The sequence below is a fragment of the Mus musculus genome, chromosome Y, assembly GCF_000001635.26.
Source record: "Mus musculus strain C57BL/6J chromosome Y, GRCm38.p6 C57BL/6J".
Taxonomy (NCBI): domain Eukaryota; kingdom Metazoa; phylum Chordata; class Mammalia; order Rodentia; family Muridae; genus Mus; species Mus musculus.
In genome coordinates, this window is record NC_000087.7 from 73,312,952 (window position 1) to 73,332,619 (window position 19,668).

Below are 19,668 nucleotides of genomic sequence, written 5' to 3' on the forward strand. Positions count from 1 at the left end.
TATTGTTTTTAAAGGTCACCATCAATTTAATCTTTCTTAACTTCTACCTGGTCTCTTTTCTGCATGTTAATATTGGATTTCTTAAAAAGATATCTTAATGGGAATAGATGACCATGTTGTCAAGAGCACTACTGTACCGCAAAAAAACTGGATTTGTTTTCTTGAATTCATATCCAATGGTTAACAATCAGCTTTAATGCCAGCTCCATGGGATCTGACAACTCATGTCTCTGTGGTCACCTATACTCTCAAGCTCATGCCCTACTCCCACCCATATAAATAAAGATAATAAATCTTAAAATGAGAGACAAGTTTCATTTGGTTTCATTATTCAAATGAAACCTTATTTTGTCTGATTTCTGAATCTCTTTGGATCAGTTTTCTGGGTTGCACTTTGTGTAACAAGGCCACATTCCTTTTATCTATCACTCTTTCCCCAACTTGTTGTTTCTCCCTCAGACTTCATACCAGAGATTCTATCTATGTCCTGTCTTTCTCTGCTTCTTCCTAAAAATCCATTTTTTGCTGCCATCCCTGCTCCTCTAAGTCATATCTCCAATTCCTTGCTCACTATGCAGACCACAGAATCTAAGTCCTGTCCATTTTAGCCTGTGTGATATTAGATGTATGCACTGTTCACAGCCTGCGTTGCAACTTTCATCTTCCTTTGATGTTCTTTCTACCATAGTCCATCTCTTCCAACAAAGTGTTCACTAAAAGCATGTCATGTCACACGTATTAATTTTTAGAACAAAACAAATTTTATTGACAAAGATACTGAGGTTGTCAAAGACCCATAGGTACCCAACACAGGAAAACAAACATTTTTTTTCAATCCTATAAGTTTACATTTCTGTACTTTGTGATTTTTTTAAATTTAAGTGATATTTGACACCAGAGTATAGACATAGATATGGAGGTCACCGAGAAATTTGATAAAGTACACAGTAGAATTGGCTAGAACTTTGTAAACAACCTTTCCGAACTTTTTGGATCCATCATCTCTGGTGTACTGCACCCAGGAACCTATTAAGAAGTCATTGTCATCACCTGATCTCGCCTCAGCCAGAGGGGTCTCTGGAATGATGTGGAGGTTACCTTCCTTGTAGTCATCCAGGAGCTGATAGACGTAGAGGACCGGATCCTTCTTGTAGGAAATGTAAAAATAGTCCTGTAAGAATGGCACCTGGGCTAGCACCATCCCACTCCAGTTGTCCTCAGAGCCATCTTTCCCCTCAAATTTGTGTTGTACCTCTCTGCCAACCAGTGCGCCTGCGAGGTGGACATCCCTCACCTGAGGAAAAACTACTTTGTGAGGCAAGACCTTAAGATTTAAAATCCTCTCATCGCTGTGGAGCTCCTGTCCGTAGACACTGTCAATTCCGTCATACTTCACCAAATAAAGAGAAGGGTTTGTTGGCAGTTGACCTAGAATGATGGCCTTCCAATGGGTGACAGGCTCATTACCTTCCTTCCACCCATGAGAAATTCTGCAGCCAACAATATTCCCCAGGGCCTGGGAAGAAGGCTTCCTCCTACTCTTCTTCTTGAGTGATGTCATGCTCAGACTCTTCAGATGTATTGTCTTCTACCTGGCTGTAGACCTGTTGTGGTAGATCACACTGTCTTGTGGCTTCCATTCCCTTCAAATATCATACTTGCTCATTGCCTGGGACTGAAGATCTTGCCCGTTTACACCAGACACAATGCTGTTGCCTCTGTCATATATATGAATTCCTGATGGGCAATGGTTATGGGTTGGGAGTGAATGCTGGACCAAGACTCTTCTCTACGAGAACTTCTGAGCAGGTGAAGAAGACTATGCTAAACAGATTTGAGCTCCTAAAATTAATTTTATAAAAATAAGAAGTTAATAAGTCAGCCATGGTGGTACACGCATTTAATCCCAGAACTCAGAAGGCAAGGACAGGCAGATTTCTAAATTAGAGACCAGCCTGGTCTACAAAGTGAGTTCCAGGGCAGTCAGTGCTATAGAGAGGAACCCTGTCTCAACAACAAACAACAACAACAACATCAAGTAAAAGAAAACAAACGAAAATCAAACGAAAAACAAACAAAACAGAAATACAAACAAAAAATAACAAAACAAACAATCAAATGGAGAAGTTAATAGGAAGTGGTAGTGACCCATAACTTTAATCATAGTACTCAAGAGGCAGAGTGAGGCAGACCTTAGTGAGAGAAAGACTAGTCTGGTCTACACAGTGAGTTTCCTGACAGCCATATCTAAACATACAGAAACTCAAATAAAATTAACCAAGCAAGCAAACAAACAAACAAAGAAACAAAGAAACAAGGGAAACAAGGAAATAAAAATAGTGTAATTAACAAGTAATTCTCTAGAGCTCAGAATAACATACTCAGATCAACATTTATTTCTTCAGACCTGAGTAAATTTGTCTCTGATGAGGATCCTCTCCTTGAATTTCTATGTCAATTTAGGTGGTGCTATGACAATTACCCCCAATGATCAAGAAGAAGAGAAAAAAAAAAAAAAAAAAAAAGGCCAGAGGGCTCACCATGATTCTCTTGTACGCGTAAGCTCTGAGCTAAGTTCTTGCATTCACAAATATCTTCCCAGGGACACAGCACACCACTGTCCTTCTTTATTGTTTCTCCTGACCCAGCTTCAGAATTATTCGATGAAGCCATTGCATCACTGAACTCAAGAACAACTCAAAAAGTCGAGGCAATATCAGCCTTTTAGAACTAATAACTTCTAACATGCACATGGACAAACAGGAGCTTTGTCATTTTAGTGGAATTGTGATCTAGATATGGTTAGCAAGGATAATAAATTCAGGAGATAAACTAACCTAGACCATTCATCTCCCTTGCTAATAAACATGGGGAAAGTAGAATGTACAGTAACTCACTGTAGGAGAGAAAATTTTTAGCTTTCTGTAGCTATGAGGGTCCCAACTACTTCATAAATGTACTTACCAATAGAAAAATATCCTAGTCGTCAAGATCTCCTGATAGAGACCAGGCACCAAAAGCCTGTGGGAAAAAAATGACCTGGCTTTGACACACCACTGTGAAGATAGTGAACTCACCTTGAATGGATTCTAGCACCTCCAAGTGGAATAGATGCGCAACCTCCAGCCAGTGCTCTGTGACATCACCCTAGTTCAGCTTACATCATAGAACCCCTCTCAGGCTGGTTCCTTCCCTAGTTACACTCAGAAACATTCAGCATCTCGAATTTACCTTTTCATATGGCCTCCTAGAAATAATAAATGAAATCCCAACTGAAAGGCCTGATGATCTGAGTAATATTCTGCCAAAGAATTACACCCTTGCATTGTTTTTATTGTTTGGTTGTTGAATTTTTATTTATTTGTTTGGTTTGTGTTTTGTTTTGTTTCATTTTTGTTTTTATTTTCGTTCTGAGAAAGTCTTCGGTTTCTGCCTTGACAACATCCATGGTGGTTATTTTTCATGTTCCAACCTTTCCCTTGGTTATCTTTAAGCTGTGCTTCTTATCATAAATATTGCCAGATTCTTTGAGGCAGCACACTGGATAGCACACCAATTTTCACTTTATGAAAACCCACAGTTAGAGGAGGACTATTTTTATGCAAACAAACCTGGAATTTGACAGGGTTAAATGACATGTATTGAAACCAATGGCAATCATGAATTATGGATTCTTTGGAAAGTAAGAGGACAACATAGATCTTGGGCATGCTTACAAAGTTGTGATAAAATTAAAAAAACAAACCTGATATCTCCCAGTCATATTTTAAAGGTTTTTAAAATTTACCAGCACTTCTGATTATAAGTAATTTCATAGATTAAATGCAGTAAAACAGGATGAAATAGATGAGGTAATTTTACTTTTGAAATATGTGTAGACAGAATACTGGACACAGGTATGTATAAAATTTACTTACAAATTAGAGGACACTTTAATTGTTCATGCCACATAGATCTTCAGTTCTTCAAAAAAAATCCTTTTCAGTACCTTCCACGGTCCCCACCGTACCCTGTACATCATCTTCATAGGATATGACACTATCCATAGAGAGCTAGATCCTTCAACAACAGTCATCAAAAAAAAAATCATTCCTTAAGGTGTGGCCACAGGCCAATGTGATGGAGGATCTTTATCTGAGATTCTATCTTCCCAGGTTGATTTAAGTTCACAAAAAAAAAAATCTAAGAAGGACCACTACATATCCATATCATCAATATTGATTGCCTCACTGTATGAAACATACATGCTATGGAGTGATTTAAGATGTCAACTACTGGATGAATGCCTTAAAAATGAGAGACAGAAGGAGAGAGAGAGAGAGAGAGAGAGAGAGAGAGAGAGAGAGAGAGAGAGAGAGAGAGGGAGAGAGAGAGAGAGAGAGAGAGAGAGAGAGAGAGAGAGAGAGAGAGAGAGAGAGAGAGAGAGAGAGAGAGAGAGAGAGAGAGAGATAAATATATTTCTCTGTAGTAAAGCTTTAGGTCTGGCATGGTGATTCTGCCAGAAGTTCTTTTATCCTTGAGAAGACTTTTTGCTATCCTAGGTTTTTTGTTATTCCAGACAAATTTGCAAATTGCTCCATCCAATTCATTGAAGAATTGAGTTGGAATTTTGATGGGGATTGCATTGAATCTGTAGATTGCTTTTGGCAAGATAGCCGTTTTTACAATGTTGATCCTGCCAATCCATGAGCATGGGAGATCTTTCCATCTTCTGAGATCTTCTTTAATTTCTTTCTTCAGAGATTTGAAGTTTTTATCATACAGATCTTTCACCTCCTTAGTTAGAGTCACGCCAAGATATTTTATATTATTTGTGACTATTGAGAAGGGTGTTGTTTCTCTAATTTCTTTCTCAGCCTGTTTATTCTTTGTATAGAGAAAGGCCATTGACTTGTTTGAGTTTATTTTATATCCAGCTACTTCACCGAAGCTGTTTATCAGGTTTAGGAGTTCTCTGGTAGAATTTTTAGGGTCACTTATATATACTATCATATCATCTGCAAAAAGTGATATTTTGACTTCCTCTTTTCCAATTTGTATCCCCTTGATCTCCTTTTGTTGTCGAATTGCTCTGGCTAATACTTCAAGTACTATGTTGAAAAGGTAGGGAGAAAGTGGGCAGCCTTGTCTAGTCCCTGATTTTAGTGGGATTGCTTCCAGCTTCTCTCCATTTACTTTGATGTTGGCTACTGGTTTGCTGTAGATTGCTTTTATCATGTTTAGGTATGGGCCTTGAATTCCTGATCTTTCCAAAACTTTTATCATGAATGGGTGTTGGATCTTGTCAAATGCTTTTTCTGCATCTAACGAGATGATCATGTGGTTTTTGTCTTTGAGTTTGTTTATATAATGGATTACATTGATGGATTTACTACAGAGCAATTGTGATAAAAACTGCATGGTACTGGTATAGAGACAGACAAGTAGACCAATGGAATAGAATTGAAGATCCAGAAATGAACCCACACACCTATGGTCACTTGATCTTCGACAAGGGAGCTAAAACCATCCAGTGGAAGAAAGACAGCATTTTCAACAATTGGTGCTGGCACAACTGGTTGTTATCGTGTAGAAGAAAGCGAATCGATCCATACTTATCTCCTTGTACTAAGGTCAAATCTAAGTGGATCAAGGAACTTCACATAAAACCAGAGACACTGAAACTTATAGAGGAGAAAGTGGGGAAAAGCCTTGAAGATATGGGCACAGGGGAAAAATTCCTGAACAGAACAGCAATGGCTTGTGCTGTAAGATCGAGAATCGACAAATGGGACCTAATGAAACTCCAAAGTTTCTGCAAGGCAAAAGACACCGTCAATAAGACAAAAAGACCACCAACAGATTGGGAAAGGATCTTTACCTATCCTAAATCAGATAGGGGACTAATATCCAACATATATAAAGAACTCAAGAAGGTGGACTTCAGAAAATCAAATAACCCCATTAAAAAATGGGGCTCAGAACTGAACAAAGAATTCTCACCTGAGGAATACCGAATGGCAGAGAAGCACTTGAAAAAATGTTCAACATCCTTAATCATCAGGGAAATGCAAATCAAAACAACCCTGAGATTCCACCTCACACCAGTCAGAATGGCTAAGATCAAAAATTCAGGTGACAGCAGATGCTGGCGAGGATGTGGAGAAAGAGGAACACTCCTCCATTGTTGGTGGGAGTGCAGGCTTGTACAACCACTCTGGAAATCAGTCTGGCGGTTCCTCAGAAAACTGGACATAGTACTACCGGAGGATCCAGCAATACCTCTCCTGGGCATATATCCAGAAGATGCCCCAACAGGTAAGAAGGACACATGCTCCACTATGTTCATAGCAGCCTTATTTATAATAGCCAGAAGCTGGAAAGAACCTAGATGCCCCTCAACAGAGGAATGGATACAGAAAATGTGGTACATTTACACAATGGAGTACTACTCAGCTATTAAAAAGAATGAATTTATGAAATTCCTAGCCAAATGGATGGACCTGGAGGGCATCATCCTGAGTGAGGTAACACATTCACAAAGAAACTCACACAATATGTATTCACTGATAAGTGGATATTAGCCCCAAACCTAGGATACCCAAGATATAAGATATAATTTGCTAAACACATGAAACTCAAGGAGAATGAAGACTGAAGTGTGGACACTATGCCCCTCCTTAGATTTGGGAACAAAACACCCATGGAAGGAGTTACAGAGACGGAGTTTGGAGCTGAGATGAAAGGATGGACCATGTAGAGACTGCAATATCCAGGGATCCACCCCATAATCAGCATCCAAACGCTGACACCATTGCATACACTAGCAAGATTTTATTGAAAGGACCCAGATGTAGCTGTCTCTTGTGAGACTATGCCGGGGCCCAGCAAACACAGAAGTGGATGCTCACAGTCAGCTAATGGATGGATCATAGGGCTCCCAATAAAGGAGCTAGAGAAAGTAGCCAAGGAGCTAAAGGGATCTGCAACCCTATAGGTGGAACAACATTATGAGCTAACCAGTACCCCGGAGCTCTTGACTCTAGCTGCATATATATCAAAAGATGGCCTAGTCGGCCATCACTGGAAAGAGAGGCCCATTGGACTTGCAAACTTTATATGCCCCAGTACAGGGGAATGCCAGGGCCAAAAAGGGGGAGTGGGCAGGTAGGGGAGTGGGGGTGGGTGGATATGGGGGACTTTTGGTATAGCATTGGAAATGTAAATGAGTTAAATACCTAATAAAAAATGGAAAAAAAATATATTTCTCATCTATGTGTATTAGTGCAGCGCTTTGTTTTCAAAAAAATGGATGGAATGGTTAAATACTATATATTAGGTTAGACAAGTAAAACTCAAAATGACTATTGTAAAAATATAAATTTAATAAGGGACATTAAAAAATAGGAGGTATTTTGGAAGAGTAAGCGCAGCAGGAGGGGGGAGATCTGATAGCAATGGAGGATAGTGGGGAGGATGAAGATGGTAAAAGGACACTGTAAACCTGTGCAAAGGGTCACAGAAAAGGCCTGCGACTTGTACACTTAAAAAAAACACTGGTATAAAGTAACAGAGTACAAATAATATTTTGATTAATTTGGGGATTATAGATTCAAGACACTAAAAAATATATTTGTATTTTTCAACTCACTTGTGGTTCTTGTTATGTTGAACATGATATGGGTGACAGGATATGGTAAGGTGCTTCAAAGTTTGTGTATCATTTATCATCAAATGCACATGTCACTCAGTGAGCTGCAAGGCTATCACAGGGAAGGAGGTATCTAAAGATCTTAAGTGTACATGACGTAGGGAGAATAATGCCCCCACACTACTATAGATGTTGAAATAATCACATGTTTTTCCCAAAAATAATTTTCTGAAGATTAATCCCCAGGTGTGAATTTTAAATAACTGCCCTAAAGTCTGGATTTAAGATTCCTTGAGAATCTTCCAAAACAAAAGGAAATGAAGAATCTTGGTGCTGTAATTGGAGAAACAAGAGAAAAGCAAACAAGAATTCATCACATAAAAACAGACAGAAGAAGTAGGAATAAAGACATATTTAGGAAAGATGAATAGTGAAGTAGAGATTAGAGCAAGCAGAAAGGACTGAGGAGATAGCTCACTGCTTAGGCCCACTGATTGCTTTTGCACAGGACCAGGGTACAATTTCTAACACCCACATGGTTGTTCACAACCACCTGCAATTCTAGTTCTAGACGATCTGATGACCTCTTTGGACAACACACAAACACACAGACACACACACACGCACACACACATATACTCACCCACAGAGAAAAAAATATTTTAGAAAACAATTATACAAACAAAAAGGAGTCAAGTATAGTTTTATTCCCCTTTAATACCAGCACTCAGAAGCAGGCTAAACTCTGTAAGTTGAATGACTGCCTAGCTAATAGGTGTGTTTTCAGAATTTTATTTTTCTCTTCTTTTTCTTTTTTTTCTTTTTTTTTTTTTTTTGTATTTTAGGACTATTTCAGTATTTGTTTAAAGATTCTAGATTTTTTTTCTTTTGATTTACTTTTTCTAATGTTTTAGGCTTTTTTCGGGCTTTTTAGTATTTTACAGTTTTCAGGTTTCTTTTTTTTAGAGGGGGGGTGTGCGGGAGGGTAAAGCCCTTTGTGTTATTTAGAGTTTTAGGGTTTTAATGGTTTTAAATTTGGTAGGTTTTTTGTCCTTATAATTTTTTTGTTTGCTTTTTTGTTTGTTTGTTTTGGGTAGGGTTGAGGTTTATTTTTATTTTATTTATTTATTTATTTATTTATTCATTTATTTATTTATTTATTTAAGGTATTTCAGGTTTTTAGGGCTTTTTAGTGTTTATAAATAATTTTAGGATAATTGTAGTTTTTTGTGTGATTTTGTTCTTCTTGTTGTTGTGTTTTGTTTTGTTTTTGTTTCTTTTTATACTTTTAGTGTTTTATAGGGTTTTAGGATTTTGTAAGGGTTTTTTGTTTTCTTGTGTGTGTGTTTGCTTTTTTTTATAGGCTTAGGATTATTTTTTTATCTTAGGATTTTAGTTAATGTTTCAGGGTTTTGTAGGTATTTTGGGGGAGGGTAGGATTGATTTTATAGTCTCAGGATTTTACTTAGGGTTTCAGGGTATTGTAGGTTTTTTGTTGTTGTTGTTTGTTTGTTTGTATGTTTGTTTTTTTTGTTTTGCTTTTTTAAGCGGGTTTTCAAGGATTTTATTTTGAGTTTCAGAGTTTTGATGTGTTTTTAGAACTTTTTAAAGGAACTTTTTTTAGGGTTTTACAGTTCTTGTGGGTCTTTTTACTGTTGTTGAGTGAGTTGCCAGGTCACTGCATTGCAATGTAAGCCTGGTCCCAGCAACTTTTCTCATAACACTTGTACAGTACTGCTTTTCAACTTGGCTTTGTTACAAGGTTTAATGAGTGTCTTGGTCTGAATAAGACAACCTCACGTAGGCTTATATGCTTGACTGCTTGATTCCCTGGTTAATGGAAGTGTTTGGGAAGGATTAGGAGGTGTGGCCTTGTTGGAACAGGTGTGATCACTCCTAGTAAGGAGTGATCTTTAAGGTTTCAAAGTCCATACCAGGACTTTGAAACTATGTCTCTGTCTCTGTCTCTGTCTCTGTTTCTCTCTGTCTCTCTCTCTCTCTGTCTCTCTCTCTCTCTCTCTGTCTGTCTCTCTCTCTCTCTCTGTCTCTCTCTGTCTCTCCCCCTCACTCTCTCTCCTGGCTGCTTTCAGATCAGGATTCGAAGCTCTCAGCTACCTCTCTGCCACCATGCCTGTCTGCTTCCCACCATGATGATAATGGACTAACCCTTTCAAACTGTGAGCAAGCCCCCAAATAAATGTTTTCTTTTATAAGAAAAAAAAAAGAATTTTAGGGTATTTCTTTATTTTTTAGTTTTGTTTTGTTTTTTAATTTAATTAAGGAATTTTTAAAAATTGTTTTAAGCATTTTTTTTAATAAGGTTTGGAAAATGATTTTCTTTTCCAGTGTTTTTGGCGATTTTTTAAGGCAGAAGAATTTGTAGTTGTTGGGGTGGTGGTTTTGTATCTTTTCATTTTCTTTTTTTTTTTTAATTGCTTTTTTATTGTCTCATTAGGGATCTAGACTTGTAGAGTTTTTGGATTTTTTTTTTAGGGTTTTATAATTTTTTTAGGGTCTTTTTAAAGTTCTTGTGTTTTCTTATTTATAGAATTTTAGGGTTTTAAAAATGTTAATTAAGAATTTAAAAAATAGCTTTTTTGGGTCATTTAGTGTTTGTTTAATAATTTTAGGGTATTTTAGGGTTTTAGGTTTTGCTTTATTGTTTTAGGGTTTTTTTTTTTACGGTTTTTAAATGATTTTAGGGTTGTTCTCAGTGTATTTGGCAAGATTTTTTTTTTAAGGCTTAGTGTGGCTATTGTTCTTTCCTTGTTTGTTTGTTTGTGGTAATTATTTTATGGTTTTTTGGGTCTTTGTAGAGATCTAGAATTTTTTTGTTGATTTTTTTTGTTTGTTTGTTTTTCTTTAGGGTTTTAGGTTCTTTTATTTTTATTTTTTCAAAAATTTTATGTTTTTTTTTGTTTGTTTGTTTGTTTGTTTGTTTTAGGGTTTTTATTGTTTATTTAAAGCTTCAAGTTTATTTTCTTTTCTCTTCTTTTTTATTTTTTATTTTTTAGAGTTTTTAGGGTCTTTAAGGTTCTGTCTCTAAGAACATAGAAACTGAACCTATTGCTTTTAGATTATTTATAAAATGTATTCCATTCTGAAAACAAGAAACACTATAAAGTCATGTTTGTTCATTTGCGTGTATGTCCCCAGGAGCTATAGATTATGTGTGCCTAATGCAGAGCTCTAAATATGTCCTGATCATACAGATTTAATTGTCACATCATGAAAGTTCAAGAACTATACTATAAAGCTATATCTATGTATCCTAGTTTATTCATCTTTCAAACAAATATAGTAGATATGTCACAGAGGGCAGAATTTATTGATCATGATTTCGAAAAAGGACCTCAAAAGTCATTAAATCAAGTATCTTATACTAGCCAAACTCTACCCATCTATCCAGTTCACTCCTTAAGAATAATTGCACCTGGGTTTTGGTTAATTCTTATTAAATTCTCCAGTTAAAAAGGGTCTTTATTAGCCCCCTTCCAGCTTAGTGAAAAACTCCATTCACTCTCCTTCTGAAAGCAAAAGCATTTTTCTTTCACAGACTATGTTAATTTTACAACATTTGCCCCTGGATGGTTTCCATTTCCACAGTTGTGTTTGCCATGACTCAATATTTCATCTCTCTTCAGACAACTCCTCTCATATACCACAGGATAATACACAAAGGCTCATTTGTGAGTCATGCCAAGAAAGCGGAATGAACTTGGGGGATACAGAAGAGGGAAAGACACAAGAGCAACAGAAGTATCATTAAGCTGGATACTACTCTAGAATACTGCATGCTATTCATGTATCCTGGGGATCCAGAAATTCATCTAGACTGGACCCTATTTATCCATTGGTAGGATGTAGTCTGAAGCTTAGCCTATTAACTGGCAGCTCCCAAAGCTTTGAACTGATCCAATGATTGTTATCTTCCACACAATACCCAGTAGTATCCAAGCTCCTTTCCCTGTCACAGGCAAAAGCCCGGAAAAAGAAAAGAAAGCACTGTACTGTGTGCTAGGGTAGTGCTCATAGTGTCAATCTGCACTGAATCTATTACCACAACTGCAAAGGTATATGGCACAGGCAATCCAAGGATCACCATGCTTCCCATTTTATCTCTCCAGTCTATATATCCTCTCCCAACTCTACACACTATGCTCCTATTCCTAGGGATCATTTAGAGGTCTCATAAATACCACCATGTATAACCCCGGAAGATGAGAGATGTTTGAAGCACATCAATAGATTTTAAGTCTGACAATTGTTGATGTCATCAAAACAATTTTCTGAGGTGTGCTGTGCTTTTGTCAAACGATGGGGCTAGAATGGCCCTGCCAAGATCTAAAGCAGAAATACTAGTTTTTTGTTTGTTTGTTTGTTTTTCTATTATTATATTGGGACATGTCATCATCAATTGTACTTCCTCAGTCTAAAATAACAGGTGATACTTACAGTTATTTGCTGCCATCTCTAAAGTCTGGGCAAGGCAACTCCTGTGATTCTCCAAGCCTTGCTTCTTACCAGTTCTGGGCTATATGCTGTCAGGATAATGTTCTAAACAGGGAACTCTATGGATATCCAGATTTCAATAGTTTTCCCTTCAAAAGTATAGTAAAAAAATTCCAATTGTACATTTATTTTAGTATTTCTGGTCAACAATTTCCTACTGAAGTGACAGCAATATTTACTATTTTTATATCTTTATACTAACATTATATTTCTGTTTGATTTGTAGGGGACAGGTTTATTTGAGACAGTCCTACATTACTCATGCTGACCTCAAACTTGCTATATAGCTATGGACAGTCAAAGGCCTTGATCCTCTTGCATTCAACTGCCAAGTGCTGGGATTACAGATTACAGTATCATAGCTATTAAAAGATTTTCTATGACTGATAAAAGAGGTGAGGATTTGACTTTAGGATTTCAGTATTTTTCTAATTGTAGTCATAGTTTACATTGAATAGAGTCATTATGTGAAAGGCAACAGAGATTCTGGTCTTTCAGATTTCTACTCATTAGTAGATCAGTTAATACATTTAAATATCTGCTAAAAATGTCATGGCCTACAGGAGAACAGTAGTTTAAGATCTTGCCTAGCGAGGTTTCTGATTTTTAAGAGATTCAGAAAATAGGAGTAGATTTATGAGTTTAACATGAATGAGCATGTCTTATCTAATTTGCCAATGTTATACATAATAATACAAAACATGCATTTTAAATTTTTAGAATTATTTTCCTAAAAACATATATATTTATGACCAAATGAGCTAGAATTACTCATAACAAATATTTAATATTATAAAAAGCCTAAATTTTTTTGAAATAAAATGAAACTGATTCTCTTGAATTTATTGTAGTCTGTTATTTTGATAAGTTTTTCTGAGGTTTTTAGAGATCTAAAGACAAAATATTCAGCGTATGTTTTTATGATAATTTTCAAGTAAGTTAGTATACTGAGACTAGGATGGTAAGCCCAATGCCAACACTACAAAGAGGTTCTAGCTTTTGGTATGTAAATGACTACAGTGTTTTTTGCCATGCTATGAAAGGTTTAAAAATTGCCTTCATTTGGAGTATTTATTTATTTTTTATCTTTAGTCCCTATCTGTTTCCTGAACTGACTCAAAATGGCAGCTCCCTCCACGTTGTTCTCATGCAGGAAATGATCTCCTGTTTATTTCAAATTGAATACCCCCCAAACAATTAACCAACCAAAAAAAAAAAAAAGGTTAATATGGTAATTGCCTCAGATCTTACTTGGAAACCATTTGATGGCTACAATGATTGTTACATTAACGGGGAGACGATCTAAAATAGTTTGGTGATATTATTACACAGGATTATTTTGCCATGGTTGTTAGGAAAGTTGTTTCCATACACTTTTTTTTTTTTTTTTTTTTTTTTTTTTTTTTTTTTTTTTTTTTTACTAAATAGGGACTAAGTTTAGGATTTTAAAACTACTTTGCTAGTTTGATTTGGTTTTCTAAAATTAACGACAGAGTCCAGATGACAACAGTAAGTAATCTTTCTCTATCTTTCAACTATACCTGAGGCTGACATATTGTAAAAACTGGTAATCCTCTCTTCATCTCTCAGCAAATGTCTGTCTCTTGGAAATTTATGATCTCATCTCCATTAAAATTCTTAGTGGTTTTCATTGGTATAGTATGTGACCATACCTCTCTGATTTACAATTCAGTAGGACTTGAACAGAACCAAGGATAGTTAGATAATGAGACTTAATTTAGTTTCAAGTGTCGAACACAAGGCTAGTTTCTCCATTCCTAATTGATACATAGGTATACGAGGTTAATTATAAAGTTACTTACTATACCAACCACTTGTTTTTCTTGTTCTTTATCGAATTTCTCTACACCCACATACAACTTCTGAAACATATTTTTATACTGCTCATATAATTTGTTGTTGATCATGACCCTGTAAAGCAAAGTAATGAAAGCAGTCAAATTTATACAAATAGGAAAAGAACGCTCAAAAAAATTAAATTGTTCTTTTCATACTATAAAAAGAAAAATAGCAGTAAAAAATCATCTAATGGGAAGTAATTGCAGATTTTTTTTCTAAGAGATTATCAGAGAAGTTTTATTTTATGTTTTAGATTTTCAAAATTAAAGTTTACAGACAGACAGATAGATAGATAGATAGATGATAGATAGATAGAAAATAGAGAGGTAGATAGATGATAGATAGATAGATAGATAGATAGATAGATAGATAGATAGATAGATAGATAGATAGATAGATAGATAGATAGGTAATCTTTTTTAGTAAATTAATTGTATTTCAAAGTAGGGTTTTATTCTGTTCTACCAAATAGAAAGTCTAACTTTTTTTCCTATATTGACTCAGTTAAGACTTAGTGTAAAACATAATTCAATTAAAATATACAAATTGCCTGATTATGTAACTGATTTTTTCTATACTGTTAAACATAATAAACCATAAAGTACATTTCTAAAACTTTGTGCAATACTTCCGTATTTCCACAACAAATGTAAATCAAAATTTAAAGTCTCATTAACATTTACTTAAAGTAGAAAATACTTTTCTGTTACTCACACCAAGCAAGTGAAAGATCTGTGTGACAAGAACTTCAAGTCTCTGAAGAAAGAAATTGAAAATCTCAGAAAATGGAAAGACCTACCATGCTCATAGATTGGCACGATTAATTCAGTAAAAATGGTGATCTTGCCAAAAGCAATCTATAAATTCAGTGAAATCACAATCAAAATTCAAGCTCAATTATTCATAAAGATAGAAAGAACAATTTACAGAATCATCTGAAATAAAAAAAAATCCAGGATATTGAAAAACTATTCTCAACAATAAAAGAAGTACAGGGGGAAACATCCTCGACCTCAAGCTGTAGAATAGAGCAATAGAGATAAAAATATATGCAAATGATACAAAGACAATGACTTTATTAAATACACAGGCAAATGGAAGGATATAAAATATATCATCCTGTGTGAGGTAACCCAATCCCAAAATTACAAACATGGTACACACTCACTGATAAAGGGATACTATTCTAAAAATTCAGAATATCCAAAATGTAATTCACAGACCACATGAAGCTCAAGCAGAAGGAAGATGAGAGTGTGGGTGTTTCAATCCCTCTTAGAATGGGGAACAAAATACTCCTTGGAAAAAAATATGGAGACAAAGTGCAGAGCAGAGACTGAAGGAATAACTATCCATTGTTTGCCCAACCTGTGGATCCATCCCATATACAGACACCAAACCCAGTCACTATTGTGGATACCAACACTTGCTTGCTGACAGGAGCCAAATATGGCTATCTCCTGAGAAGCTCAGCCATTTCTTGGCAAGAAAAGAGGCTGATGCTCACAGACAAATATCAGACTGATCATGGGGTTCCCAGTAGACAAGATACAGGAAGAACTGAAGGAGCTGAATGGGTTTGCAACCTTATAGGAATAACAACAATATGAACCAACCAGACTGTCCAGAGCACCCAGGGACTAAGCACCAACCCATGGTTCCAGCTGCATATATAGCAGAGTAGGACCTTGTCAGACATCTGTGGGAGGAGAAGTTCTTGGTCCTGTGAAGGCTTGATTCCCCAGTGTAGGCATGTACCAGGGTGGGGAGGGTAAAATTGAAAGATGGAGGAGACCCTCATAAAAACACAGAGAGGGTAAATGGAATAGGGATTATCTGGGGTGAAACAAAGAAATGACTAATATTTGAAATGTAAAGAAACATAATATCTAGTAAAAATAAATAAATAGATAGATAGATAAATAAATAAAAATAAAAATAGTTACAAAATACTACATATAAAAAGAATAATTCACTATGATGTCATACAGTATATTAACTAATATTTCCTAATATAGAAATTATGCTAATACTATATAGTTTAAAAAATTATATATCCAAAAATGTACCTTCAAATTTTCCCTGAAGATTTTGTACTGGAAATCTATAAAGAAATTAATGTTTTAAAAAGTACAGATGCAGATCTTAGAGTTTGATGGCTCAGCTTTTGACATACAGGCATGACAATGAGAGTTTGACCCACAACACTATACCCTCCAAGAAAACCATTAAAATTAAAGATTAATCATACAGAATTATTGTTTGGAATATACATCATATACAAAATGTTAACATAGATTACTTGCTATACAATCAATTATACTTTCATTGAAATACTTACACTAAGAAGAAAATAATAAGTTTGAACATAATACAGTGTATCTCCAATTACTTCTTCAGAATTTGCATTTTAATTATCATTAGTTACTGAAGATTCTGTTCTTGTTTGGTAATACAACAAGATATATAAACAATTATTATTATTATTATTATTATTATTATTATTATTATTATTATTATTATTATTATTATTATTGCAAATATTAATGAAATACTTTTCGCCTGACTGGACTTATATTTTAATGCTACACAAAGAAGCTCTGGATTCAATCTTCAACAATGAAAAAATAAATAAATAAAAAATAAAATTTAAGTATAAAAAATATAGAAGACATATTTCCTTAGGCCCCAGTAAATTTGTAAGGCTGAGTACTTCATTTTCAAGGCCAGTCCAAACTGCACATGTGCTAAGATAATACTGAGATACAGAGTTAGAGCTTACCTTTCTATACCAAAACAACACATACATAAACACAGCCTTCCCTGAATCATGTCTGAAGTACCAGCTCTTCTGAGGTTGAGAGGAGCCTCTGGATTTGGAAGCATTTTGGCGCCTATATACGCAAATTTTGGAAATCTGGCCTTTCAAAACCAGGTAAAGGAAAATGAAGACTGGTCTTCAGTTTGTTTTTTGAATTCCTGGTGGGCAGCAGCAGTACAGAAAAGGATCTAGTCTGTTTCCACCAGTAACTGACCGCCAGTTTACTCACAACTCACATCCCCAGGCCCCAAGAATACTTTTAGGGTCTCCAATTCCCTAGCCTTCCTGGTTTCAGCTAGGTGATAATTTGTTCAATCTCCTGCCCATAGCGAAAAAGTTCTCTGTTTTTCTTGGGTAAAGTGGATTGTGAACCCAGAAGCATTAACCACAGGAGTCCAATGAGGGTCACCTGCTCTCCTTTCTCCTTTAGTAACACCTCCATCCCTCCACCATCATCCCGCTGGGACCCCCAGCTGAACCAGGATTAACCATCTTTCAACAGTTCACTGACTCCCTCCACAGAGACTTCTGCCTACCATGCTTCCTCCAGAACTTTGCTTCCTCAGGAACTCAGCTTCCTGGCCACCACAAAGCATACTGAGTAACAGGGTTTGGACAGCAGGAAAACAATCTTAGCCAAACCCATTGCTGATTGTTCCTGTTTACACATTCCTACAAGAGTGAGAGAGGATTTATCAGTCATCTGTCATCACAGTAGCAAAAAGGTGGTAGTATTTTAGCTTCCACTTCTACTCTGAGTTTTTCCATTTTTCAAGTTTGCAATAAAGTTACTATTATTCTGAGATGAATGCTTTTGCAAAAAACATCACATCCAATGAAACTGAATTCTATCATCAACTAACGTCTGTGACACTCTCGAAGCAGAACAATTCTTCATTGAAACTGTTGATCAATGACATCATGGATAGACCATCTTAATAAACACCCATTCCTTAAGTGAATGTACCCTGTTACCTGTGGCCTGAGAATGACAACAATCACTCAAATCAAATAGCTTTGTACATAGCAGGAAATTAGTATCCAAAAATAATGCCTACAGTTCATTCCTTGCTGCAGCAGATATGTCAACTCTTCCCTTAGCTACTATGGAGGTAAAATACTTTGGTGATGTGAGGGACATTCAAGTACAGCCTTATTACAATGAAATCCAGTGTCCATAAACTGTTCTTCTTTTTTTCTTTTTTTTTTTTGTATCACAGTAAGCCAAGATTTTATATTAATTTTATATTTATTAGATACTTTCTTCATTTACATTCCAAAAGTCCCCTCCCGCCTCCCCTCTCCCCCCTCCTTGATCCCCAAAATACCTATTCCCACCTCCAGGCCCTAGTAGTACCTTGAGCTGAGGCATATAACCTTCACAAAACCATAGGCCTCTCCCCCCACACATGGCCTACCAGGCCATCCCCTGCTACACATTCAACTAGAGACATGAGCTCTGGAGGTACTGGTTAGTTAATATTGTTGTTCTTATTTAGGGTTTCAAACAACCTCAGTTCCTAGGGTACTTTCTCTAGCTCCTCCATTGGGTGTCCTGTGTTCCATCCAATAGATGATTGTGAGCATCCACTTCTGTATTTGCCAGTCACTGGACTATCCTCACACAAGACAACTTCAGGGTCCTGTTAGCATAATCTGTAAGTCAAGAATTTTAAGATCTCCTAAAAACAAAACAAACAAACAACAAACAAACCAAAAGACTATTTATGTTCACCAAAAAAACTAATAGTGATATATTATTTTAATATATCATACAGTTAATATATTTGGAGTTATTTAAAATTTATGAGAGAAATGTATTTTCAGTATTGCTGCAGACAAACATATCAATAAGACTATTCAATTGATTGTTGTTTTATATCAAACAACTTTTTTAATATTCATTTTTATTGTTAAATATTTTATAAATATTAAGGAACATGATAAAAATGAAAGGTTTGATAGGTTTTGAGTGGGCATCAGCTGGAGGAGTTGGGGTACAAAATAAAAAGAAGAATGTGATGTAAGTCTGTTTACTCAAAATATGTTTTTAGTTGTTAACAAATTCAGATAAATTGAAATTATGTATATTTTCTTATCATAATGCAATAAAAATTAAATCAAAACATATTTCTAGAACTGGTGGGATTGCTTAGCAGTTATGAGAAGGGGCTGTTATTTTACAGTTGCTGATTTCAATTCCCAGCAATAACATGGTGGCTTACTACCATATATAAAGTGATCTGATGTCCCCTTCTTTCATGAAGGTGAACCCATAAACAGAGCACTCATACATTTTAAAAATGATAGACTTAAAGACATTAAAATGTTTATATTATTATTATTATTATTATTATTATTATTATTATTATTATTATTATTATAGTGCCTAACTACTTCCTTTCATTTCTTTTCACCAAACCAGCCTTGAAAATCTAATGCACAAGTAGGAAAACACTGCAAGTAAATGGGCGGAATGCTCTAGGATACATGAAATACACACTAGACTAGTTGAAAAAATGGAAAAACTAGCTGTTAAGAGCAACTGTTGGTTGGGCAGTGGTGGTTCATGCCTTCAATCACAGCACTTGGGAAGCAGAGGACAAGGATTTTTGAGTTCAAAGCCAGCCTGGTGTAAGTTCCAGGAAAGACAGTGCTACACTGAGAATCCCTGTCTTGAAATTTAATAATAATAATAACAACAACAACAACAATAATAATAATAATAATAATAATAATAATAATAATAAAAACAAAAAAGAAAAGTAAAGCACCTGTTCTATGTAGAGGACCAGGCACAAAGCACTCACATTGTGGCTCATAACATATGCACAATCACAGTTTC

The 19,668-nt window shown here is 35.7% G+C and overlaps 1 protein-coding gene across 1 annotated transcript; it reads right to left on the reverse strand.

Moving 5' to 3' along the window:
* Positions 1-877: 877 nt before the first annotated feature.
* On the reverse strand, positions 878-1,561 carry Gm21683 (predicted gene, 21683). Its single transcript, XM_017318837.1, has one exon. It carries the CDS (start codon positions 1,559-1,561, stop codon positions 878-880), a length of 684 nt encoding a protein of 227 aa, XP_017174326.1.
* Positions 1,562-19,668: the final 18,107 nt, after the last annotated feature.